Consider the following 27,706-nt stretch of genomic DNA (forward strand, 5'->3'; position numbering starts at 1 on the left):
AAACGAGTTTTAATGACTCCATCCTAAGTGTGTGTAAACTTCCGACTTCAACTCTACTTACTAATGGCACTGCCTACTCCAGATTTTTTAAATATATATATTTTTTGGGAATGATAAGTCAGACAAAATTAAACGTGCCTATTTATATAATGAATATGATTTTGGGGGGCTAAAAATATTAACGGTTTAAACCTCTCACTAAAAGCTTCACTCATACATAAATTATACTTAAACCCAAAATGGTTCTCCAGTTGATTATTAAGAAAGGCTCATCCATTGTTCTAAAATTGCCTTTTTTTCCTTAATACAGATTACAACTTGTCATTAACGACAAAATGAAATTTTGTTTTAAGTATAGCCCTTTCTCAAACAGGCCATTCAACGCTGGTTACAATTTCTGTTTTATCCTCCAGAAAAGATAGAACAAATGTTATGGTTAAACTAAAATATACTGATTTAATTAAAAAAAAAATCTTTATGGATAAAAATAAATAAAGGTATTATGTTTATTAATGATGTTATGAATAGAGACGGAGGAGTTATGTCACATATGCAGCTATCGAAAATCTATGGGAATATCAGCTAAATCCAAATTTACAACCAGCTGATTGCAGCATTACCACAAAAATGGAGGAGGCAAGTGCCATATATTAAAGATACAAATTAGCGGAAAGGAATTGGCATAAATAGAAAAATATACTATTAATTTGAGGACGAAAATGTTGACAGCTGCACCATACAGGTTGCAAAATAAATGGGAAGATATTTTCGATGTACCGATTCCATGGCACATGGTTTATGAACTGGTACAAAAAACAACAGTTGATTCAACACTTAGTTTTTCAATTTAAATGATTATGTCAAATTCTTGCCACCAACAGAATACTATATATATATGATAGTGATTCTGTCTAGATGCCACTGCTCCAAAACCGCAATAAAAAAGCCAGACTACGGTTTGCAACTGCACATGGGGACAAAGATCGTACTTTTGGAGAAATGTCCTCTGGTCTGATGAAACAAAAACAGAACTGTTTGGCCATAATGACCATCGTTATGTTAGGAGGAAAAAGGGGGTGGCTTGCAAGCCGAAGAACACCTTCCCAACCGTGAAGCACGGGGGTGACAGCATCATGTTGTGGGGGTGCTTTGCTGAAGGAGGGACTGGTGCACTTCATAAAATAGATGGCATCATGAAGATGGAAAATTATGTGGATATATTGAAGCAACATCTCAAGACATCAGTCGGAAAGTTAAAGCTTGGTCGCAAATGGGTCTTCCAAATGGACAATGAACCTAAGCATTCTTCCAAAGTTGTGGCAAAATGGCTTAAGGACAACAAAGTCAAGGTATTGGAGTGGCCATCACAAAGCCCTGACCTCAAACCTATAGAAAAGTTGTGGGCAGAACTGGAAAAAGAATGTGCGAGCAAGGAGGCCTACAACCCTGACTCAGTTACACCAGCTCTGTCGGGAGGAATGGGCCAAAATTCACCCAACTTATTGTGGGAACTTATGGAAGGCTACCTGAAACGTTTGACCCAAGTTAAACAATTTAAAGGCAATGCTATGAAATACTAATTGAGTGTATGTAAACTTCTGACCCACTGGGAATGTGATTTAAGAAACAAAAGTAATAAATCACAAATAAAGTGGTGATCCTAACTGACCTAAGACTGGACATTTTTACTGGGATTAAATGTCAGGAATTGTGAATGTATTTGGCTAAGGTGTATGTAAGCTTCCAACTTCATGAATAGACAAGTATTTACCTATTTTTGCTAACTTTCTATTGAAATTGATTTTGGTAAGTGAATTTATATTTTTTGAGATGTGAATACCAAGTATAGCTACTTGACCATCCGACCATTTTATTGGTAAACTACAAGGTAGTGTAAACACTGTTTTTTTTACGATCCAATACGTAATATGGTACACTTGTCATAATTAGGTTTTAGTCCAGAGAGGCTAGAAAAGTCATCAAGATCTTCAATGAGACTGTGCAGGGATCAGCATACATTGACACTTTTGTTTTAATCCCCAGAATATCTAACCGTTAATGTTCTTGTTGGATCTAATTTTAATAGCTAGCATTTCAATGGCCATAATAAATAGATATGGAGACAACGGACAGCCTTGTTTTACTCCTCTTAAAAGCTCAATACTTTCTGAGAAGTAACCAATGTTTACTATTTTACATCTGGGGTTGCTGTACATAAATTTAACCCATTGTATAAGAGATTCACCAAAATTAAAGTAATCCAGGCATTTATATATAAATTCTAGTCGTACTTTATCAAACGCCTTTCCAAAATATGCTATGAAGACCAGGACTGGTATCCTTGATGTTTCATAATGTTCAATTGTTTCAAGTAATTGTCATATAGTATCTCCAATATATAATGTAAAAAAAACCTGTCTGATTAGGATGAACAATACCTGGTATAACCTTATTTATTTTATGTGCTATGCATTTCACCACAACACTGAAGTGTAAGAGGCCTCCAGATTTTTTAAATGGACTGTATCTTTATACTTACCACCAGGGTCCTGTTTTAGTAGTAATTCAATCAAACCTTCTTGTTGAGTACCTGACAGTCTCTAATTAAAACATGCTAATAATGGATCTTGGGTTCATCAAAAAAAGTATGATATACCTCTACTGGTATACCATCCAACCCTGGTGTTTTTCCAGAATGAAAATATTTTATTGCCTCAAAAAGTCCTCTTCTGTAGGACTTTTTGAAAGGCCTTCATTTACAGAAAGGCCTTCATACAGGTCTTTCTGTAAATTTGTTAATTTTACATTATTATTATTAGGAAATAAATCCTTACAGTTGACATCATTCAGTGGAAATGGAGGAGAATGAAAAGTAAACATATGCTTAAAATATTTTGCTTCATCTTTCAAAATATAATTTGGTGAATCATGGATGACTCCATTTGTAATGAGTTTCTGTAAATTATTTTTGGTAGCATTTCTATGTTGAAGATCCAATAAAAAGTGTACATTTTTCACCATTTTCCATCCAATTCGCTTTATTTTTGTAATACATTACACTTGATCGTTCTTTAATAAGTACTTCCATGTCTTTTTGTTTTTCCTCTAACTTATTTTGTGCCTCTATAGTACAGTTTACATTACCATCTACCTGCGCTGTTACTTCCTCTATTTCCTTTATTAGTCTAATCTCTTTCGACTTAAATTGCTTTTGTTTTAATGAGTATTGTATTGAATGGCCTCTAAAAGTATATTTAAAAGTGTCCCATACAATAAGGGGATCTGCTGTACCTATGTTGAGCAGAAAAAAGTTAATTATGAATTATTTTGCCTCAGTTAAGAACAAAATGTCAACCAATAGGCTTTGATTAAATTTACAATATCCCAGTCCACGTGAAAATTCTGTAAGAGTTATAAGGAGGTCAATTAGATGGTGGGCCGATCGTATTTGGTCTCCTATTAATACTTTTTTTTAAACTTTTGATGCCAGCAAGAATGAGAGTAGGAAGTAATCAAGACGGCTAGCTTGATTAAGCCTCCTCCATGTATACCTCACAAGGTCAGGGTTTTTCAGCCTCCATATACCCACTAGTTCTAATGTATCCATGATCTTCGTTATCTCCTTAAGTGCTTGAGTGTGATAGTTTGTAGTGCGATTTCCTTTACAATCCATTGAGGTACACTACCGTTCAAAAGTTTGGGGTCACTTAGAAATGTTCTTGTTTTTGAAATAAAAATGATTTATTTTTGCCCATCAAATTGATCAGAAATACAGTGTAGACATTGTTAATGTTGTAAATGACTATTGTAGCTGGAAACGGGTGATATTTAATGGAATATCTACATAGGCGTACAGAGGCCCATTATCAGCAACCATCACTCCTGTGTTCCAATGGCACGTTGTGTTAGCTAATCCAAGTTATCATTTTAAAAAGGCTAATTGATCATTAGAGAACCCTTTTGCAATTATGTTTGCACAGCTGAAAACTGTTGTTCTGATTAAAGAAGCAATAAAACTGGCCTTCTTTAGACTAGTTGAGTATCTGGAGCATCAGCATTTGTGTGTTCGATTACAGGCTCAAAATGGCCAGAAACAAAGAACTTTCTTCTGAAACTCGTCAGTCTATTCTTGTTCTGAGAAAGGAACGCTATTCCATGCAAGAAATTTCCAAGAAACTAATGATCTCGTACAACGCTGTGTACTACTCCCGTCACAGAACAGCTCAAACTGGCTCTAACCAGAAGAGAAAGAGTGGGAGGCCCCGGTGCACAACTGAGCAAGAGGACAAGTACATTAGTGTCTAGCTGGAGAAACAGACGCCTCACAAGTCCTCAACTGGCAGCTTCATTAAATAGTACCCGAAAAACACCCGTCTCAACGTCAACAGTGAAGAGGCGACTACGGGATGCTGGCCTTCTAGGCAGAGTTGCAAAGAAAAAGCCATCTCTCAGACTGCCCAATAAAAATAAAAGATTAAGATGGGCAAAAGAACACAGACACTGGACAGAGGAACAATGTCTACACTGCATTTCTGATCAATTTGATGTTATTTTAAAAATGGACAAAAAAATGTGCTTTTCTTTCAAAAACAAGAACATTTCTAAGTGACCCCAAACTTTTGAACGGTAGTGTACTTAAAACCGTAATATAATCTCCCACCATAATAATAGATTCAGTCGTAGCTTGTGAGCTCAATAGATTATTATATTTTTTTTGAAAAAGTGTGAATCATCCTTATTTGGACCACATAGATTTATTAGCCAGATCTGTTTTTGGTCCAATTTAAAATAAAACACTTTAAAAAAAAGAATCCATCTTCCTTGAGGATCTGTTTGCACAGTTTGAACAATCGGATCAACATTTGTATTAATTAGTATAATCACCCATTTTGAGTTTCTTTGCCCATGACAAAAAATATATTTCTCACTCCAAGTCCTTTTTCCACCCAACCTCATCTCTCTTTGCTCCGTTCCATCTTGCCCTCAATCCTGACTAGTCTCTCGGCCCCTGCCGCTGAAAAACATCCCCAAAGCATGATGCTGCCACCACCATGCTTCACCGAAGGGATGGTGCCAGGTTTCCTCCAGACGTGACAATTGGCATTCAGGCCAAAGAGTTCAATCTTAGTTTCATCAGATCAGAGAATCTTGTTTCTCATGGTCTGAGAGTCCTTTAGTTGCCTTTTGGAAAACTCCAAGTGGGCTGTCAACTGCCTTTTACTGAGGAGTGGCTTCTGTCTGGCCACTCTACCATAAAGGCATGATTGGTGGAGTGCTACAGAGATGGGAGAACCTTCCAGAAGGACAACCATCTCCACAGAGAAACTCTGGAGCTCTGTCAGAGTGACCATCGGGATCTTGATCACCTCCCTGACCAATACCCTTCTCCCCCGATTTCTCAGTTTGGCCGGGCAGCCAGCTCTAGGAAGAGACTTGGTGGTTCCAAACTTCTTCCATTTAAGAATGATGGAGGCCACTGTGTTCTTGGGGACCTTCAATGCTGCAGAAACTTGTTGGTACCCTTCCCCAGAGCTGTGCCTCGACACAATCCTGTCACGTAGTTATACGGACAATTCCTTCAACCTCACGGATTGGTTTTTGCGCTGACATGCACTGTCAACTGTGGAACATAATATAGACAGGTGTGTGCCTTTCTAAATCATGTCTAATCAATTGAATTTACCACAGGTGGACTCCAATCAAGTTGTAGAAACATCAAGGATGATCAATGGAAACATGATGCACCTGAGCTCAATTTCAAGTCTCATAGCAAGGGTCTGAATACTTATGTAAATAAGGTATTTCTCTTTCTTTAAAAACATTTCAAAAAAACCTGTTATTGCTTCGTCATTATGGGGTATTGTGTGTAGATTGATGATGCAAAACATTTATTTAATCAATTTTAAAATAAGGCAGTAACGTAACAAAAAAGGAAGGGGTCTGAATACTTTCCCAACGCACTGTAAACGGCTGTTATAGAGGTTTCTAAGGGGTGGTCATAGAGGTTTCTAAGGGGTGGTTATAGAGGTTTCTAAGGGGTGGTTATAGAGGTTTCTAAGGGGTGGTTATAGAGGTTTCTAAGGGGTGGTTATAGAGGATTCTAAGGGGTGGTTATAGAGGATTCTAAGGGGTGGTTATAGAGGGAGTTTGTAAAAGGTGTTTTAGACATTCATGACTTTTGCACTCTGTGCCCTACCTGAGACTATAATAAAAGGCTATTTAACTATTTAAGTGTAACAAGTGTTATACAGGATGTTGTTGGGCTTCGTGACTCCTGCAAGCTGTTATAGTGTTATGAAAAGAGTGTTGTCAGGACTGTTATAGAGCTTCATGACTCTCCTACCAAAGGCTGCAATCAGCTCTTCACTGAATGATACTCTTTCTCAACACATACCCTCTGATTGGACAGAGGGGGGAGGGGGCAGGGTGTTGGCTTGGGGGGGCAGACACAAGGCTGCGCAGGATTGGCCCGGAGCGAGGAAGGGGCTGGGAGTCGGAGGAGAGGGCAGGGGAACTGGGACAGAGGAAGATCTCAGGACGGGAGACAAACCTCTCTTGGGAGGAGGTCACTGTTGGGCAGAGAAAAAGGTGAGGAAAGCGAGAGAGAAAGGAGAGGAAGAGAAGAGAGCGACAGAGAGGCAGGTGGGGAGAGGAGAAGGGTGAGCCAGAAAACAAGAAGACATCAAGAAAAGCAGAGAAGGGACAGCGGAGGAAAGTCAGAAGATCTTAAACCTGACAGGAAAACATAAGGAAGGAAAATACAAATCCTTTAGGAAGAAGGGAGTAGAGAAGAGAGGAAGGAAGGGGGGTTCCTAGGGTGTATTTCCACCAGTAGGGGGAACCATGTCCTGCCCTAGGGGGTGTGCGGGTTATTACGTGGTCAACACCAGAAATCTATGGTCCACAGTAGAGGTCAACCGACTTGCCTAGTTATTTAACTAGGCAAGTCAGTTAAGAACACATTCTTATTTTCAATGACGGCCTAGGAACGGTGGGTTAACTGCCTTGTTCAGAGGCAGAACGTCAGATTTTTACCTTGTCAGCTCGGGGATTCGTTTTTGCAACCTTACGATTACTAGTCCAACGCTCTAACCACCTGCCTTACATTGCCCTCCACGAGGAGCCTGCGTGGCAGGCTGACTACCTGTTACGCGAGGGCAGCAAGAAGCCAAGGTAAGGTGCTAGCTAGCATTAAACTAATCTTAGAAAAAACAATCAATCTTAACATAATCACTAGTTAACTACACATGGTTGATTATATTATTAGTTTATCTAGCTTGTCCTGCATTGCATATAATCGATGCGGTGCCTGTTAATTTCTCATCGAATCACAGCCTACTTCGCCAAACGGGTGATGATTTAGCACTGTCGTTGCACCAAACCTAACCATAAACATCAATGCCTTTCTTTAAAATCAATAGACAATAATACATTTTTAAACATGCATATTTAAGTTAATATTGCCTGCTAACATGAATTTCTTATAATTAGGGAAATTTTGTCACTTCTCTTGCGTTCCGTGAACTGTGAGGACCATTTATTCCTAACAAAGACCGTAATTAATTTGCCAGAATTGTACATAATTATGACATAACATTGAAGGTTGTACAATGTAACAGCAATATTTAGACTTAGGGATGCCACCCGTTAGATAAAATACGGAACGGTTCCGTATTTCACTGAAAGAATAAACGTTTTGTTTTCGAAATGATAGTTTCCGGATTCGACCATAATAATGACCAAATGCTCGTATTTCTGTGTGTTATTATGTTATAATTAAGATTTGATAGAGATTTGATGATTTGATAGAGCAGTCTGACTGAGCGATGGTAGGCAGCAGCAGGCTCGTAAGCATTCATTCAAACAGCACTTTCGTGCGTTTGCCAGCAGCTCTTCGCAATGCTTCAAGCATTGAGCTGCTTATGACTTCAAGCCTATCAACTCCCGAGATTAGGCTGGTGTAACCGATGTGAAATGGCTAGCTAGTTAGCGGGGTGCGCGCTAATAGCGTTTCAATCGGTGACGTCACTCGCTCTGAGACTTGGAGTAGTTGTTCCCCTTGCTCCGCAAGGGCCGCGGCTTTAGTGGAGCAATGGGTAACGATGCTTTGAGGGTGGCTGTTGTCGATGTGTTCCTGGCTCAAGCCCAGGTAGGGGCGAGGAGAGGGACGGAAGCTATACTGTTACACTGGCAATACTAAAGTGCCGATAAGAACATCCAATAGTCAAAAGGTATATGAAATACAAATGGTATAGAGAAATAGTCCTGTAATTCCTATAATAACTACAACCTAAAACTTTTTTACCTGGGAATATTGAAGACTCATGTTAAAAGGAACCACCAGCTTTCATATGTTCTCATGTTCTGAGCAAGGAACTTAAACGTTAGCTTTTTTACATGGCAAATATTGCACTTTTACTTTCTTCTCCAACACTTTGTTTTTGCATTATTTAAACCAAATTGAACATGTTTCATTATTTATTTGAGGCTAAATTGATTTTATTGAAGTATTATATTAAGTTAAAATAAGTGTTCATTCAGTATTGTTGTAATTGTCATTATTGCAAATGTAAAAAAATATATATATAAATATATATATTAAAAATAAAATAAAATAAAAACATTTTTTTTTTTTTTTTTTTTTTTTTTTTTTAAATCGGCCAATTAATCTGTATCGGCTTTTTTGGTCCTCCAATAATCGGTATCGGCGTTGAAAAATCATATTCGGTCGACCTCTAGTCCACAGCTGCTGTGTGTGTGTGTGTTTCTAACACAATGACTTGAAATAAATCAATGAAATGGGATGGAAAAATTAAACACAGTCAGGTTCAGAGTGGGGGGTGAGGAGCAGACAGAGAGTGTGAGGAAGGGTGAGGAGGGTGGTGGGGTCTTACCCATCTTGGGCGTCAGACTGAGGTCTGTGTCTGAGGAGGAGGACTGGCGACTGCATGGCTTGGATGGAGAGAAGGGAGGAGGAGAGGAGGAGGAAGGAAGTGTTTTGAGAGGGGTGGGAGGGACGGAGAGGGGGTGGGTTGGGTCCTCACTGAACACGTGCCTGCCAGGAGAACACACACACACACATCAGTCACCTCACCGTGTGTGTGTGTGTGTGTGTGTGTGTGTGTGTGTGTGTGTGTGTGTGTGTGTGTGTGTGTGTGTGTGTGTGTGTGTTTGAGAGAGGTGCGTGGAGTGCAAATGACTGGGCTGCGGAACTAAAAAGCCAAGCACATGAAGCGTAAACAGAAGCACACACAGATATATCGAACTGAGGAGGAAAGCATGGCAGAAACACACAACACAACATGGGCCAACCCAACACTAAAGCGATGAGTAGTTTCTTGAATTGGAATTTAAATTCACTTCAAACATAAACTGAATTGAAAAGGAATTGAGCCCAACAGACTCCCGGGTGACTGCCCCTTGGAGACAAATATAGTTGATTGAACTGAACTAAGAGGGATGCTTGGGGCCCTAAAAAATCTGCATTGCGGACAAAATCTCAGAATCCAGACATTAAAACGGAATATAATGAATATTCAAACATTTATTGAACTTACTTGAAAATACATTAACTTGCCCGAGTTAAATCATAAGACATGAATGAAATGCATCAGTGATTCGTATTTCCCAGAAACGGCACAGGAATGCACGTCTGTGTATATATGTGCGGTGCGCATGTATGTCTACACTTTGTGTAGCCGTTGGCGATGAAGCTAATGATAACAATCTTCTGGTAGAGATGGAAAGGCTTTCCCAAAATCCTTTTCAATTAAATGTTAACTACAAAAGTAGCCTATACCTACCAGACAGAATGATATCATGATCATTTAAATCAATCCTGTGGCCATTTGTTTTGCAAACTCTGCAATCACATGAGCGCTACAGAAACACTCACCAAACAACGGTCTCTTCCTGGTTCGCACTTGCAATAAAAGGGTAACTACACACAAACTTTAAATGTTTCATTTTTCCCAGACCTCAAAAGTGGTCTCCTGTTGTGGTGTAAACATTTTTGTGGACGTAGAACATCCAATGTTGTTGTTGTGAGCAGAACAGAATTTTGGGAAAAACTACACGGAATCAGGCAAAATTAGGACAGGTGGGAGGGATGGATCTGCTTGGGTAGGGGCTCTATGATTGGCTGCGGGGGACACAGGAAGAGGAAGTATTTGGGGCTGGTGATGTCACAATCTTCTCATCCAATGGCAAGGAAGAATGGGCTCTGAGGTTTACTTTTTTGGGGGGAAAGACTGGTATTTATCTCACCGATGGCTATCCATTAGTTTCTCTGTCTCATGCTCTATTGCTCTGGCTCTCCCTTTTCCTCCAGTTTACCTCGCTCTTCTATGTCTGTCTCCTTATTTATCTTTTATAAATCGCTCCCTTTCTATGTACGAGTGAAGACCCATGTAGGAACACAGAGATTCTGGGACTCCCTCCCTCCCAGGGTAGAGCCTTCCCGCTCTCCCTCCCTCCCTCTCACTATTTTTCTCTGTCCGTACCAGTAAAGACCAGAGTAGGGACAGAGACAGAGAAGTTCTGGGAGTGGGACAGTCTCTGAGAACTGCAGGCTGAGTGGACAGGGCTGTTGTGGCTGGAGCGACATCCGTGGGCCAGAGGAGACCTGAATCAATCACCATGTAGAGACGGACAGTGGACCAATCCAAACGCATACAGCAAGAGAAGAGCCAATCCATGTGCAGCAGAGGCAGAGAAGAAGAGAAACACAACAACACACCACAACATTGCAGCAAAGAAAAATAGAGCACAAGAAAAGACAAGAAAAAATAAAGAGGAGAGGTTGTCTACCCCCTCCTTTTGCATTATAACGCCCACCTACATGCTGCAGCTAAAGAAAATGCTTGCACCGGCACCCACCCTACCTTCTTTTATCTCTCCATTCATCCACCCCCCCCCCCCCCCCTCCTCCGACCATACTAGCAGGAACAAGCTCATGCACAGCCCTCAGACACACACACACACACACACACAGTCAAATGAGAGATAGAGCAGCACTAACATGCAAATGCACAGAGAGTAGAACCATTAGAAAACAGACAAACAGACACAGGGGAAGGGGTGTGTGTGTGTGTGTGTGTGTGTCCATGTGCATATCTCAGATATGGCAAATACTATAGCCTTGTCACATGATATAACACACACACCCCAAGTGTGACAGGACATCTCATAGGGGGCGTTTGATGCTATTTCCTACTTCACAGTAGGTCTGTTTGAAAAAAATACTTATACATTTTTGGGGGGACAGAAATGCCTTCTTGAACATGTGAACGTTCACGTGCATTAATTACAAACTTGTATGGGATCCGTAAATATGACTAAAATGTAAACTCATTAAACTAGTTTAGCCAAGGAGAAAGCACTGAGCTATATAGGGAGAAAGACAAGATCTTTCCTGGCTAGCCATGATTGTTCCGGGATATGTTCCGGGATTCATCGGATGGCATTGAGGAGTTCACCACATCAGTCACCGGCTTCATTAATAAGTGCATCAACGACGTCGTCCCCACAGTGACCGTACGTACCCCAACCAGAAGCCATGGATTACAGGCAACATCTGCACTGAGCTAAAGGGTAGAGCTCACACTTTCAGGGAGTGGGACACTAACCAAGACGCTTTTTAGAAATCCCGGTACACTCTGCGATGAACCACCAAACAGGAAAAACATCAATACAGGACTAAGATCCAACCGTTCTACACCACCTCTGACACTCGTCGGATGTGGCAGGCTTGCAAACTATCACGGATTACAAAGGGAAACTCACCCACTATCTGCCCAGTGACACGAGCCTACCAGACGAGCTAAATGCCTTCTATGCTCATTTCAAGGTAAGCAACACTGAACCATGCGTGAGAGCACCAGCTGTTCCGGACAATTGTGTAATCATGCTACCGTAGCCGATGTGAGTAAGACCTTTAAACAAGTTAACACTCAAAAGGTGGATTACCAGGACGCGTACTCAGAGCATGCGCTGACCAGTTGGCAAGTGTCTTCACTGAAATGTTTAACTTCTCCCTGACCCAGTCTGTAATACCTACATGTTTTAAGCAGACCACCACAGTCCCTGTGCCCAAAAATGTCAAGGTAAGCTGTCTAAATGACTATCACCTCGTAGCACTCACACCTGTAGCTATGAAATGTTTTTAAAGGCAGGTTATGGCTCACATCAACCCCATCATCCCAGACACAATGGACCCACTCCAAATCACATACTGCCACTACAGATGACGCACTCTCTATTGCACTCCACACTGCCCTTTCCCACTTGGCCAAAAGGAACACCTATGTGAAAAGGATGTTCATTGACTACAGCTCAGTGTTCAACACCATAGTACCCTCGAAGCTCATCACTAAACTAAGGTCACTGGGACTGAACACCTCCCTCTGCAACTGGAACCTGGGCTTCATAAGAGTAGGCAACAACACATCCGCCACACTGACCCTCAACACAGGGATCCTCAGGGGTATGTGCTTAGTTCCCTCCTGTACTCCCCGTTCACTCACGACTGCGTAGCTGCTCACGACTCCAACACCATCATTAAGTTTGCCAACGACATGGCGGTGGTAAGACTGATCACAGACAACGATGAGACAGCCTATAGGGAGGTCAGAAACCTGGCAGTGTGGTGCCAGGACAACAAACTCTCCTTCAATGTGAGTAAGACAAAGGAGCTGATTATGGACTACAGGAAACGGAGGGCCAATCACTCCCCATGCACATCGACGGGGCTATAGTGGAGTGGGTCAAGAGTTTCAAGTACTACGGTGTCCACGCTACTAAGGATCTATCATGGTCCAAACACACCGACACAGTCGTGAAGAGGGCACGACAATGCCTCTTCCCCCTCAGGACGCTGAGAAGATTTGGCATTGGTCCAGATCCTCAAAAAGTTATACAGCTGCACCATCAAGAGCATCTTGGCTGGCTGCATCACTGCTTGGTATGGCAACTGCTTGGCATCTGACCCTAAGGCGCTACAGAGTGTAGTGTGTTTGGCACAGTACATCACTGGGGCCGAGCTTCCTGCCATCCAGAACCTCTATACCAGGCGGTGTCACATTTTTCTCTGAGACTTCTGCCACCCAAGCCACAGACTGTTCTCTCGGATACCGCACGGCAAGCGGTACCAATGCAGTTCGGAACCAACAAGACTCTGAACAGCTTCTACCCCCAAGCCATAAGACGTCTAAACAAGACTGCTAAATGGCTAACCTTTTTTGCACTGACTATGCACACACACTGGACTCTACCCACACACATCCTTACACTGACACCCCAACATCCCTTTCCCTCACATAACATGCACACACATATGCATACTGACGCCACAAAATTACACACTGTATTTTTATTCATTATTCACTGTGTATTTATTTGTTATCTTTAACTCTGCATTTTTTTTGTATTTACCCGTATACAAGTGTATACTAAGCATGTGACAAATACAATAATATCATGTCAATTTGACATACGCCCTCAGAGAAATCTGGTCACAAATGTAGAGAAAGGCAGAAATACTGAGACACACACAGGAGTCAGTCCAAAGGCAGGGCATAAACACATACTCTCTCCCTCTCTTGCTCTCTCTCTCTCACACACACACACACACACACACACACACACACACACACACACACACGCTCATGCATTCGTTCAATACTCACTCTTTGCTTTCCTTAGAGGGGGAGTTGCAGGCATTGGATGCCGGGGCGGTGTTGGGGTGTGTGATGGTGTTGGAAGCAGTCCCAGGGATGAGTTTGTCCAGAGTGCAGGCGGTGCCGATGGCTCGGACCACCAGACCCGACTCTCCCTCCAGATCAAAGCATTGCAGGTAGCCCACCACCGCATTACCACCCATCTCCAACACCTTCAGACCAATCTTCCTCTGCAGCTCACCTACACACACGCCTCGTTAGAAGCCCTGGGAGTTCTGATGTAATATACTCTAATACTATAGAATAGTTCTATAGTGTAATATATATACAGTTGATGTCGGAAGTTTACACACACTTAGGTTGGAGTCATTAAAACTCGTTTTTCAACCACTCCACAAATTTCTTGATAAACTATAGTTTTGGCAAGTCGGTTAGGACATCTACTTTGTGCATGACACAAGTAATTTTTCCAACAATTGTTTAGACAGATTATTTCACTTATAATTCACTGTATCACAATTCCAGTGGGTCAGAAGATTACATACACTGAGTTGACTGTGCCTTTAAACAGGTTGGAAAATTCCAGAAAATTATGTCATGGCTTTAGAAGCTTCTGTTAGGCTAACTGACATAATTTGAGTCAATTGGAGGTGTACCTGTGGATGTATTTCAAGGCCTACCTTCAAACTCAGTGCCTCTTTGCTTGACATCAAGGGAAAATGAAAAGAAATCAGCCAAGAACTCAGAAAAACAATTGTAGACCTCCACAAGTCTGGTTCATCCTTGGGAGCAATTTCCAAGCAATTTCATCTATACAAACAATAGTACGCAAGTATAAACACCATGGGACTACGCAGCCGCCATACCGCTCAGAAATGAGACGCGTTCTGTCTTCTAGAGATTAACGTTCTTTGGTGCGAACAGTGCAAAACAATCCCAGAACAACAGTAAAGGACCTTGTGAAGATACTGGAGGAAACAGGTACAAAGTATCTATTTCCACAGTAAAACGAGTCCTGTATCGACATAACCTGAAAGTCCACTCAGCAAGGAAGAAGCCACTGCTCCAAAACCGCCATAAAAAAAACAGACTACGGTTTGCAACTGCACATGGGGACAAATATCGTACTTTTTGGAGAAATGTCTTCTGGTCTGATGAAACAAAAACAGAACTGTTTGACCATAATGACCATCGTTATATTTGGAGGAGAAAGGGGGAAGCTTGCAAGCTGAAGAACACCATCCCAACCGTGAAGCACGGGGGTGGCAGCATCATGTTGTGGGGGTGCTTTGCTGCAGGAGAGACTGGTGCACTTCACAAAATAGATGGCATCATGTGGAAGAAAAATGTTGTGGATTTATTGAAGCAACATCAAGAGATCAGTCGGGAAGTTAAAGCTTGGTCGCAAATGGTTCTTCCAAATGGACAATGACCTCAAGCATTCTTCCAAAGTTGTGGCACAATGGCTTAAGGACAACAAAGTCAAGGTATTAGAGTGGCCATCACAAAGCCCTGACCTCAAACCTATAGAAAATGTGTGGACAGAACTGAAAAAGCGTGTGTGAGCAAGAAGGCCTACAACCTTGACTCAGTTACACCAGCTCTGTCAAGAGGAATGGGCCAAAATTCACCCAACTTATTGTGGGAAGCTTGTGGAAGGCTACCCCAAATGTTTGACCTAAGTTAAACAATTTAAAGGCAATGCTACCAAATACTAATATAGTGCATGTAAACTTCTGACCCACTGGGAATGTGAGAAAATAAATAAAAGCTGAAATAAATCATTCTCTCTACTATTATTCTGACATTTCAAATTCTTAAAATAAAGTGGTGATGCTAACTGACCTAAGACAGGGAATTTTTACTAGGATAAAATGTCAGGTATTGTGAAAAACGGAGTTTAAAATGTATTTGGTTAAGGTGTATGTAAACATCCGACTTCAACTATATATATATATATATATATATATATATATATATATATATATATATATATATATATATACATACATACATACATATTATACATACATACACCCACACTGTAGAGAGAGTTAGATAGCTGGGTTATGTACCAGACATGAGGGAGATGAGTCGCTGGCGGGCCTCGTTAGAAGCCCTGGGGGTTCTGATGCGGTCGATCCACTGGTACTCCGGGTCCTCGTTCACCACCAGCTCCTCAACAAAACCATGGACCAGCGCCGCGCGGTAACACCTCGGGATGGATGTTGCTAATACACGCATAAACACCTTATCATCATCATCATCATTCATTATCATCATCAGCCATTTCTTGTGACTAGATCTCTCTACTATAGTACATCCCCATAGGGAACCAGGACTCACTGCAGAAGAACTTGACCCCACAGGAGGACTGTCTGAAGCGGTTTAGGTCGTTGAAGAGGTCCACCTTTACCAGAACATTAATCTCCCCTCTGATACCTGTAGGAGAGGACAGAATGAACAGAAACATTACTCCCAGACAAAAACACCACCTAACCCTAGAAACCCCAACTCTTCACAAACAAACTCCTCTCCCCTCTCAAACCAGGAAGACAGGCGCTACATCATCATTACTAGATAGATACCGTTAAATAACAGCTTTTAGTAAGGCAGTGTTTTTACAGCAGAGAGGAACAAAATGCATTTACAGGCTGTTACAGAGAACACTGTGTATTTCTTTAGAGGCCTGGCTATGCATCTGAAAAGTACCACTGTGGCCATGCACCGTTGATGGGTAAGTATATAACTTGTGTCATAGATAGTGGAAGTATATAACTGACTGTGTATAGTGTGGTAGATGGGGAATTACACTGGACAAAAATATAAAACACAACATGTAAAGTGTTGGCCCCATGCTTCATGAGCTGAAATAAAAGATCCCAGAAATTTTCCAGACGCACAAAAAGCATATTTCTCTCAAATTTTGTGCACATTTCTCCTTTGCCAAGATAATCCATCCACCTGACAGGTGTGGCATATCAATAATCTGATTAAACAGCATGATCATTACACAGTTGCACATTGTGCTGGGTACAAAAGGCCACTCTAAAATGTGCAGTTGTCACACAACACAATGCCACACGTCTCATGTTGAGGGAGCACGAAATTGGAATGTTGACTGCAGGAATGTCCACCAGAGGTGTTGCCAGAGAATGTAATGTTAATTTCTCTACCATAAGCCACGTGCAACGTTGTTTTTGAGAATTTGGTTGCATGTCCAACCAGCCTCACAACCGCAGACCACATGTATGGCGTCACATAGGCGAGCTGTTTGCTGATGTCAACGTTGTGAACAGAGTACCCCATTGTGGTGGTGGGGTTATGGTATAGGCAGGCATAAGCTACGGACAGTGAACACAAGTGCATTTTATCAATGGCTATTTGAATGCAGAGATACCATGACGAGATCATGAGGCCCATTTTCTTTAAGGTATATGCGACCAACAAATGTATATCTGTATTCCCAGTCATGTGAAATCCATAGATTAAAGCCTAAATTATTTATTTAAATTGACTGATTTCCTTAAATGATGTTTAACTCAGTAAAATCTTTGAAATTATTGCATGTTGCGTTGATATTTTTGTTCAGTATCTATAAGAAACGCACCGTGTATAGTGTCGTAGATGGGGAACCATCCAGAGATGACGGTAGCAGCCTCGCTGGACAGCAGAGGGTCGATGTCAATGTAGACCTTCCCTATTGCGTCGTTGGCACTGTAAGTGTCATGGTCCAACACTGTGATCTGTAATGGCTCATCCTGCAAATCCTCATCATCCACCTAGAGGAGGGGGGACAAAGTTGGGGAAACAATAATACAGGACAATCATGTTGACTCTATCGGGTTCACCCCAGGATTTAACAAGGTGGTGCTGCTGAGTACAGCCGGGAGATGCCTGGAGGGGGGCAAAGATTTTAGCATTTTTTTAACACATGTAACTGACATTTCCTGCAATCTAGAGCAAAAATGGCAAATAGAGTTGTTTATTTAACATTGTGGCGCAGCCAGTCCACAAAGTGGCGAAGCGCCCCTCTTACATTCTTTGTGGAGAACCCTGCTCCAGCTTCTTCACCCTGTAATCCTATGCCATTCACAAACACCTTCCTTCACAGAGAAATAAGTCAAGAAGTCCTATTCACACATTTTACCTCAAATTTGAACCACTCTGAGTTCCACTGTGGGTTAAGGGACTTGGGGTAGACATCCGTTTTGAAAGTTGTGTTGCCAAACTTGACCTGTAAGACACAACATCAATGAAGAACACCACAAGGCTAGTACTGCATCACTGTAACGAAGTATATGTGTTGAAGGGGTTGTAAGATTACGTTGACCTGATGTTTTTTTCAGGGTAAACTGAGAATGGACCATGCTCACCTCTACGAAGGCATCAGTGAGGTCGCTGGCTCTGTCCATGACTGGTAAGTGACGCCCCGCCACAATCTTAGCTTTCAATTTACCCGGCATGATTCAGCTTTGTCATCACCTTCAGATCAAAGAATTACAGGTAAATCAATACCAATATTGTGTATTTTACCTGTATTCACCAATGATAAAACCTGGCCAGCAGCATACCACCCTGCATCCCACTGCTGGCTTGCTTCTGAAGCTAAGCAGGGTTGGTCCTGGTCGGGAGACCAGATGCTACTGGAAGTGGTGTTTGGAGGGCCAGTAGGAAGCACCCTTTCCTCTGGTCTAAAAAAACATCCCTAGGGCAGTGATTGGGCCATCTTTCGGCAGGGACGTTAAACGGGTGTCCTGACTCTCTGTGGTCACTAAAGAGCCCATGGCACTTATTGTAAGAGTAGGGGTGTTAACCCCGGTGTCCTGGCTAAATTCCCAATCTGGCCCTCATACGGTTACCTAATCATCCCCAGCTTACAATTGTCTCATTCATCTCCCCTGTAACTATTCCCCAGGTCGTTGCTGTAAATGAGAATGTGTTCTGTCAACTTACCTGGTTAAATTAAATAAAGATTAATTGATTGATGAGCTACCAGATCTAAGGTCACACTGCAGTTGTGGCTACTGAGTAGTAGAAGGCTGATACTAGTCCTGCTTGGCCCTGACATATGGTCAGCTGACATATGTTGGTGACAGTTGACATACAGAGATTGACATGTACCAGCAAAGCAACATATTCTGGCCACGTAGCTAGCTAATGCACTTCCCAACAGTGGTCGCTCTACCTTGTTACTGTGATAAGTTAGCTAACTGGTTTATAGAACTAGGTTACTTGGATGACAGACTTAGTTAGCCAACTACTGATTCTGCTAATCAGCCAGTTAACTAATTGAGAGCTTATTACAACAGCCACACCGTTAGCTTAGCGTTACTGCACAGCAGTTGACTGACATGCATGCATGCATGCATAACGTTAGCAGATAACGTTACCCCCTGTATTTCTGTGAGACCGGGTCGCCACACAACATAATGAAATCTAGTTATGTTACAAACAGTATAACAAACTGGCTGTTATTAGACGTTATTGAATGTCCTTACCAGGACTATGTCATAAGAGAGAGCTGGGGAAACAGCAGCGTTTTTTCAGCCGGACTTTGTTGACAGCCCGCGCGCCAGACCTCCGCATCTATACCAAACATGACGAGATCTTCTCTCAAAAGCCCGGTAGATGTGGCTAATATTTACTCTAACGACGCTTTATCGCCATTGACTGCTTAAAAATATATAAGCTAATTCATATTTCAAATCCACTGTACACACATTGCAGTTAGCATCCCCGGCCAGCTCAACGAATGGAAAATGCTAGCCAGCGCTGTCTTCTTTTCCGGTGGAAAGGTGGTCACTAAAATCTTGTTCACGAGATGTAAAACTGTAACACCGGCTTCATCTTCAGGCTTCACGTTAGGCTTTCTCGTACTTAGCCCAACTGACCGCATGATGCCGCTATTATTCCATTTACGTCGTTTGTAATCTTATCTTACGCTTTACTGTGGCCAGCAAGTAATACACTTGTGTCCCAAATGGACCGGATCGTACATAAAACATCCTCCACTCAGGCTGCACATGTGTCCGTAACCTCCTTAGCTCGATTTAATGGCTTGTTGGTGAAAAAAACGGGGGACATATGCATACTGTCTTAATAAAACAAAATGTTCAACCACCATGCTAGAGTGGCTAATGCTAACGTTACTTGCTGATGTTGCCCACCATGTTCAACCAGGGGTAAACAACAGGCGCAAGAGGTGTGCAACATCCAGAAGTTGTCCGAAAATCCAAAAAACAAAAACACGATTTTTTTCACATACAGTTGAGTAAATCAACGCCTTTGCACCCTGAATGGAGGATGTCTCATGTACAAGCCGGTCCATGGGGGCCAGTAATTTTTTACCGGATGGCCACATTAGTCAGACAACGACATAAAAGGAATAATAGCGCCATCTTGCGACCGGTTGGGCTGTCCCATACACAATGAGGTGAAGTGTGTACAGTATTAATATAACGGTAGATGTAATATGCACTAAAATAGATACATATGCATCAGATTTTGCCGTATCACTTATGCCCTTCAAAATTATCTACAATGAGGGAAAGATAGAGTGTGTGCATGTGATGTGTGTGTGGCTGTAAGTGTGCACATGTGTACGTGTTTAACTATACTTGTGAGGACCAGAAGTCCCCACAAGAATAGTAAACAAACAGCAATTTAACCAACTGGGGAGGTCAAATGCTATTTCTAGGGGGTTTACGGTTAAGGTTAGAATTAGTGTTAGGGTTAGAATTAGGGTTAGGAGCTAGCGTTAGGATTAGCTTCGGTTTTGGGGTTATGATTAGGGTTAAGGTTAGGTTTAGGGTAAGGGTTAGTGTTAGGTTAAGGGTTAGCGGTTAGGGAAAATAGGATTTTGAATCGGACTGAATTGTGTGTCCCAAGTTATACAAGACTGTGTGTGTGTGTGTCCGTGCTGTTTGCTAGGTAGATTTGTCTGAATTAAATTATAAAGCCTTCTTCTTGACACCTGGTTAGTTTGTCCCTGGGGGTGTGTGAGGGGATAGGCTGATATTTTAATCTCCGAGCACACAGATATCCATAGCATCCTTGGAACCTTTTTTCCCCTCTCTGCCAAAGACCCGATGGCCGCTATCAAGGTTACATGGCAGGCTGAGTGGCCAAGCTCATTTCCATTTCAGTCTCTCCTTCCTCTCCTAACCCCCACTCCTAGGAATGGATGGCATTTAGGATACAGAGAATAGACTGCTGTATACAAAAATAGACCCTGGTCATTACACACTTAACATAATATATACATTGCACGTTACCCATGTCATACACATTGTACACATCTCATATGGCCACGTAATACATATTGCACATTTCCCTTACATTTCCCTTGCATCACAGGCTCTCTTACCACTGCCCCTGAAAACCGGAGGCATCTGAGTTCTTCCGACCCCGCTGAGGGTGATGGCGTACTAACACAGCTCAGCTTTACATATTGTTGTTTAGGTATTCAATAGACATAGGAATGAAGCTTACATGTAGGGACCCTATAGTGTCTGCCTGAGGGGAGGCGCTTATACATGGAATGAAGTACAAATAATTTTCTGCGCTTGTCTGGTAACGGTCTTTTCAAAAATTGTCTGCAGGGATGGCTGTTGCTTCACACCCATGACCTTCTTGGCAGTTTGTGTCAGGCATGCAATTTGAGATTTCAGTTGGACTGATAAATTGCCAAAATAAATTGTGATCCCATATCTCAGGATATTCTCTATAACCGCATGATAGAAAAGGAGCATTCTTTTCTGGTCAACTCCAAAAACCTGAGTCTATGTAGGAAATAGAGGCTTTGTTGGACTCTGACACTCTCTACTTGGACCTTCTAGCTAAGCACATTGTCCATATGTACACCTAGGTATTTGTATGAACTAACCTATGCTATGTTGGCATTGTGGACAACCACAGGCGTGTGTGGTCACCGACAGATATGGGGTCAAACACCATCTCTTTTGTTTTCTTTACATGAAGGATGAAATTGTGCTCATCACACCACTTGACAAACCTTTGAATCTCTGACCTGTACACAGTAGTATCAGCCTCTTAATACAATAGACCAAGAATGGCGGTATCATCTGAAAACTATACAATGTAATTATCAGGATGACTGCTGGTTCATTCATTTGTGTACAGTGTGAATAAGATGGGAGACCTCACACAACCCTGTGGGGCCCCAGTGCTAATGTCTCTAGACTCAGAGAGGGTTGCATTAACGCTAACCTGCTAAGTCTGGCTAGTCAGGAATGAGTGGTACCACCTAATGGTGTAGGGGTTAACACCCCTCTGCTTCAACTGGCCCTTCTGTTGCAGACCCGACTGCCATTGCATGCCCTTCGTGGAGAACGTCTTTATTTGTGACTCTAAACAGTAAACACTGTGGATGCCAGAAAAAGCATAAATCAATGGGGAGGCTACATTATGGTGGTGTCAGAGTAGTCATTAATTATGATTTCTGGGCACAGACACATGCAAGACAAGCTGGCTAGACAAGCTGGCTAGACTGGGGCTGAGGATGGGGCTGGAGCTTGGGAGTTGGGGCTGGGCTGTAACTGGGTTAGTTTGGGCTGGGATACAGTGCTATGAGAGAAGGTTTGGTTAGGTTAGTGTACAGGGTTATGAGAGCACTGAGGCTGGGTATAGCACAGGGCTGTGGTGAGTCTGTCACCTGTGAATGATCTATGGTGAGGCAGCGGCTGGGTGGGAGACAGATGGAAGAACGGGCCGCAGCATTGTGTTGAAGACAGAGATAGCAGCAGAAAGGTTACTGAATAAATAGAACACAGTGGAACATCTGCTGTTGACTTAACATAACATACCCCAGGCTCTTACAGTAGACTATGGGAGAATCTCAATTGCACTCTCCTTGCGTTCTCTCTCCTCGCCTCCTTCTCAAAACCCATTGGAGGAGAAAGTTAGAGGGATGGGACCTCTGGCTTTCTCATCCAATGGGTTTTGAGATGGAGACGAGTAGAGAAGAGAGAGGACGCGAGGAGTATGCAATTGAAATTCTCCCAATATTCACGAAAAAAAGGTGCTATCGAGAACCTCAAAATGTTCTTCAGCTGTCCTCATAGGATAACCCTTTGAAGAACCCTTTTTGGTTCCAGGTAGAACCCTTCTGGGTTCCATGTAGGGCGGGAGGTAGCCTAGTGGTTAGAGTGTTGGGCCAGTAACTGAAAGGTTGCTGGATCAAATCCCCTGGCTGACAAGGTAAAAATCTGTCATTCTTCCCCTGAACAAGACAGTTAACCCACTGTTTCCTGATATTTACAATGATGGCCAAAGAATTTGTTCTAAACTGACTTGCCTAGTTAAATAAAAAAATGTAGGACCCTTTCCACAGAGGGTTCTATGTGGAACCAAAAAAGGATTCTCCTAGGCAAAAAAACCTTTTGGAACCTTTTTTTTAAGAGTGTACCTCTTAAGAGTGTCTCTCTCTCACACACATACACTCACTCAAACAGCACAGCTCGATCACACCAGATCATTACAGTAACTTCACTGAATACAATGATAGAGCTGTGTCTTGTGTACTGTTTGGGTGATAATCTTGTCAGGCTGTGGGAATCTGTAACATGAGTTAACAGTCTGAGATTTCCAGTTGATCCCGCATGATGGACTGATAGATTTACAGCAGTGTCACAGGAGGGATGGCATGCTTCACACAGGCAGCCAATACCATTGTCTGGTGTGTGTGTGTGTGTGTGTGTGTGTGTGTGTGTGTGTGTGTGTGTGTGTGTGTGTGTGTGTGTGTGTGTGTGTGTGTGTGTGTGTGTGTGTGTGCTATATATACCAGCCGATGCCTACATGCTTGCATAAAAGCCTTCAGTCCAAAAGCTTTTAATAAAGAGAGCACCTAACAGTGCAAAACAGGTAAGGGAACATCAGTAGAGGATTTAGTGATTATTATCAATCAAACTGTCTTATTATTGATTTGGTAATGTATTGCACTGATTGGTAGCTAGTTAATGTTAATTTATCATACTCATACCATGAGGGGTTTATGCCTCAACTGTAGTTTTTCAGGGATGTCTCTCTGACTCTATGTCTCTGATACTAAACAGACTGCTCTCTCTCTCTCAAAGGTTCAACAATGGCTGATGAGTAAGTACTACTTTTTAGAATGTTGTTACATAGGCAGTGTTTATTTACTCCTAAATAGCTCATTTGTCATATTGAAATTAATGTTTTGTTCAGAAGTGAGTGAAGTCCATGCATTCATATGTCTGTCTGTCTGTGTATGTCTGTATGGGTGGCTTTCTCTCTCTCCCTCCTTAAACTCTAAATGGCCATTGCAGTGATGTAAGTTTTTCTTTTAACTCTTTTGAAGTAAATCAAAATGAAATGTTTTGATATGTATGTGTACTGACTGTGTGTGTGTCCTCAGAATGCCCCCATGCCAATGGCTCCAAAGGTGGAACACACCAAGGTAGATCTAATGTAATAATTGTCCATCTGTTACAATGGAAATGTGTCTGGAACTCTGCTACCAACACAACACACAAAGTGCTCCCAACACATCTACAGGTGTTATCAATATCAATGTTAACTCTCCTCTCTTGTTTTACCTCTCTTGTTTGTTTTTTTCAGGGAAAGGTATGACAGGTGTGGGTAGGACTGAGTGGGGTACCGCACGCCAGTCATAGAGACTTTGGCTAATTTTAGAGCTGGACGCCATGTTGCTGCCTCTGAACATTCTATTAATCCAGTTTAACAAGTATTTGCATTATAATTTTTGCAGTTCAGTTAGCTAGCTTTGTGTAGTTAACTTAATAAATTAATATGTGAACTGCTGGGCCACTATTGCCCAGGAAGAAGCAAAATGGCTGCTGCTGAATTATGTAATGTTGTGTAAATGTGTCTTCATGTGCTTTTTGGTTGAAACCGCCATCGCCAATCTCTCTATGTTTATGGCTCTGGGATAGACCTGAGTGGGGTAGGGCTGTAGGAATGTGTGGGGTAGGGCCATTGCTCTCAAATATAATGCGTACCGGAACCTAAATATAAAGAGTACCGGCACCCAAATTGAATACTGGCACCTATTTCAGTCCACCTCGAGCACTGGGTAGGACTGTAGGAATGTGTGGGGTAGGGTTGTGTGGGGTAGGCTTTTGAGGGGTAGGGCTGTGTGTGGTAAAAATGCATGGGGTAGGGACTTGTGAGGTAGGCCCATGTGGGGTAAGTCTGTGTGGGGTAGGGATTATTGGGGTAGGGATTTGTGGGGTAGAGTTATGTGGGTTAGGGTTGTATATACAGTATTACAGTCTTAGAAAAAAAAGGTGCTATTTCGAACCAGAAAGGGTTCTTTGGCTTTCCCTATAGGAGAACCCTTTGAAGAACCCCTTTTGGATCCAGGTACAACCCTTTTGGTTCCAGGTAGAACCCCTTAGGGTTCCATGTAGAACCCTTTCCACAGAGGGTTCTACATGGAACCCAAAAGAGTTCTACCTTGAACCAAAAAAAGTTATACCTGGAACCAAAAAGGCAGATCTATTTAAGGAGCAATACCACATATTCCAACTGTTTTGAAACAAGCAAACTTCCACACTGGCTTTACACAGATGTGGCCCAAATCTAGGACCTTGGAACAGAATGTCACACCCCCAATTATTAAACACTTATTTAAATATAATTTATTTGTTATATTTTCAGCCCAAGTCCAAGATCTCATCCTCCCGCAAGGTGTCACTGAAGGTAGCAAGCATGGACGCAAACACATGCACACACATACACATGCACACAAACACACACACAAAAGCACCATCTCCTCCACACCGTCAAGCTGCTCAAAACAGCTGATACAGAGTAACAGACACACACACATCTACCCCCACCAGATCCTCCTATTGTCACGTGCATTGGAGGAGCTGGAGGCAGAGAAACAAGCCAGAGAGGAGGAGAAGGTTCGCTACCTGGGGGAGCAGCTCCCGCCCCTGCAGGTGTCTGGCCTGTCCTTGGAGGAGCTGCAGGTGAGTGACAGACAGTACAGCAAATCTGGGAGGAGCATGAAGAACTAAAGAGGTACTTTACCATTAGAAATAAGGGCTACCTCCCGAGTGGCGCAGCGGCCTAAGGCACTGCATCGCAGTGCTTAAGGCGTCACTACAGACCCGGGTTTGATCCTAGGCTGTGTCATAGCTGGCCGTGACTGGGAGACCCATGAGGTGGCGCACAATCGGCTCAGTGTCGTCTGGGTTAGGGGAGGGTTTGGCCGGACGGGACTTCCTTGTCCCATCACGCTCTACCAACTCTTTGTGGCGGGCCGGATGCCTGCAAGCTGACTTTGGTCGCCAGCTGGTGCCGCTGGCTTCCGGGTTAAGCGAGCAGTGTGTCAAGAAGCAGTGCGGCTTGGCAGGGTCGTTTATCAGAGGTCGCATGGCTCTTGACCTGCGCGTCTCCCGAGTCCGTAGTGGAGTTGCAGCGATGGGACAAGACTGTAACTACCAATTGGATATCATGAAATTGGGGAGAAAAAAAGGGTAAAAGTACAAAATAAAATAAAAGTACAAAATAAGGGCTGCATGTATACTGTGTGTATGTGTTGTAGAAACTGTGTAAGCAGCTCCATACCAGGATTGACCAAGTGGATGAGGAGCGCTACGACTGTGAGGCCAAAGTCTACAAGAACGGCAAAGACGTATGAAACCACGTAACCACCTACAGTACTACACACATTCACACCTATTTAAACAAACATCAATCATCCATCATCTAATTGATGATCATTTTATTAGTTTAATGTCAGGGACCATGTACAACAAATAGCAGTCATCTGATCCCCCCCTCCACTGCAGATCCACGAGTTGAAGCTGAAGGTGATGGACATGGGGGGTAAGTTTAAGAAGCCAGCTCTGAGGAAGGTCAGAGTATCAGCAGAAGAGATGATGAGAGCACTGCTGGGCACCAAACACAAAGAACACATGGACCTCCGATCCAACCTCAAGTCTGTCAAGAAAGAAGACATCAAACAGGAGAAGGTGAGCAAATATGAAACTACAGACAGACAGACAGATATGCAGACATAGAATACAGACAGCAAAACTGGGATCTGGGATGAATTGATTCTGGCCAGCTAGGACTGGTTTGATGCAGTTATTTCTGGTCTAATGTGGTCTTGTTTGCCCCCGGCAGGAGGGCAACCTGGAAGTGGGAGACTGGAGGAAGAACGTGGAGGCCATGTCTGGCATGGAGGGCAGGAAGAAGATGTTCGATGCTGGCGGTGGCCAATAAGGTGGTTCCTCACCACATGGGGGTGGGGACACAGACTTCCATGACACAGAGGGGTAAAAAAAAAATGTAGGAGAGAGAATAGAGAGTGGATATAGTGGGAGGGACTGGGAAAACCCGTGTCCATGACTGAACTAAACTAAAGGTGCACAACTCAGGTCCTAAAACAGGGCTTTTAGACACCACACTTCACACTTCTGAGTCTCTATGTCAAAGGTATTACTGCTGTAGAGGTCATGTTGCCTGCCGCAGGTTATAGCGTAGCTACAAAAGTGCCTATCTATCAAATCACTACTGTATTTAGTCTAACCAATGTTTTCTCAAGTAGTATCTTTTTTTTATCAAGTTAAGTTTAAGGAATGTGAATATACTAAACTGCCCAATGTTATTTGTAAAAAGTCAGAAACTTGTAAATAGTAATTGTGTTGACTTAGCCTACACATACTGACTTGCCTGTAGTAACATAGCCAAATGAAATGACATAACCACAAAAACATATTAAAAATCACTGTAATTCAAAAACCGAAGGTTGTATGTATGAATGTTTGACAGCCAGTTGCACAACATGCTGTAGTACCACTATTATAGACTACTGTACATAATGTGTATACTGTATTATGAACATAGTAGTTACACGGTTACACCTGTGGCGTCTCATGAGTCAACAAAACAATTAGATGCTTAATTTTCTATTTTATGAATTGACAATTTCAATATAAATTTGACAGTGATGAATGTACTCTGCATACCACCATGCAGGCAGCTGACAGCATATTTCAGTGTGTGTGGAA

At 42.4% G+C, this 27,706-nt stretch overlaps 2 protein-coding genes across 12 annotated transcripts in view; one reads left to right on the plus strand and one right to left on the minus strand.

Annotated features, from left to right (window-relative positions):
• The window catches only part of c2cd5 (C2 calcium dependent domain containing 5), a 63,166-nt gene extending 43,161 nt beyond the window's left edge, over positions 1-20,005 (minus strand). For 3 of the 10 annotated variants that reach the window (XM_071416708.1, XM_071416703.1, XM_071416705.1), the window contains exons 1-8: positions 19,178-20,004; positions 18,053-18,161; positions 17,827-17,913; positions 17,287-17,458; positions 16,023-16,118; positions 15,752-15,907; positions 13,686-13,917; positions 8,895-9,055 (exon numbers count right to left, since the gene is read on the minus strand). In XM_071416708.1, coding sequence (XP_071272809.1) covers positions 8,895-9,055; positions 13,686-13,917; positions 15,752-15,907; positions 16,023-16,118; positions 17,287-17,458; positions 17,827-17,913; positions 18,053-18,142 — 994 coding nt within the window. In that variant the 5' untranslated portion in view covers positions 18,143-18,161; positions 19,178-20,004. Of the gene's footprint in view, positions 1-8,894; positions 9,056-10,502; positions 10,625-13,685; positions 13,918-15,751; positions 15,908-16,022; positions 16,119-17,286; positions 17,459-17,826; positions 17,914-18,052; positions 18,162-19,177 lie in introns of all 10 variants that reach the window. The other 7 variants (XM_071416701.1, XM_071416699.1, XM_071416707.1 and 4 more) reach the window with 4 other exon arrangements.
• A 4,055-nt stretch (positions 20,006-24,060) lies between these two features.
• On the plus strand, positions 24,061-27,442 carry tnni1c (troponin I, skeletal, slow c). 2 transcript variants are annotated; one of them, XM_071416711.1, is made up of 6 exons: positions 24,061-24,117; positions 25,341-25,382; positions 25,526-25,657; positions 26,236-26,325; positions 26,483-26,665; positions 26,820-27,442. In XM_071416711.1, the coding sequence occupies exons 1-6, from the start codon at positions 24,085-24,087 to the stop codon at positions 26,916-26,918; spliced, it is 579 nt and encodes a 192-aa protein (XP_071272812.1). In that variant the 5' UTR covers positions 24,061-24,084; the 3' UTR covers positions 26,919-27,442. The 2 variants fall into 2 exon arrangements, with proteins under 2 accessions (XP_071272812.1, XP_071272811.1); XM_071416710.1 differs by lacking the exon at positions 24,061-24,117 and having other exon boundaries at positions 24,910-25,382.
• The last annotated feature ends 264 nt before the right edge of the window (positions 27,443-27,706 follow it).

This window comes from Salvelinus alpinus, chromosome 9, assembly GCF_045679555.1.
Source record: "Salvelinus alpinus chromosome 9, SLU_Salpinus.1, whole genome shotgun sequence".
NCBI classification, from domain to species: domain Eukaryota; kingdom Metazoa; phylum Chordata; class Actinopteri; order Salmoniformes; family Salmonidae; genus Salvelinus; species Salvelinus alpinus.

Bases quoted from the DNA above. Each gene is read 5' to 3' on its own strand.
- tnni1c (XM_071416710.1), top strand. From the start codon at position 25,281: ATGTCACACCCCCAATTATTAAACACTTATTTAAATATAATTTATTTG. The intron at 25,383-25,525 runs GTAGCAAGCATG...TACCCCCACCAG, and splicing joins CCCGCAAGGTGTCACTGAAG to ATCCTCCTATTGTCACGTGC. The intron at 26,326-26,482 runs GTATGAAACCAC...CCTCCACTGCAG, and splicing joins TCTACAAGAACGGCAAAGAC to ATCCACGAGTTGAAGCTGAA.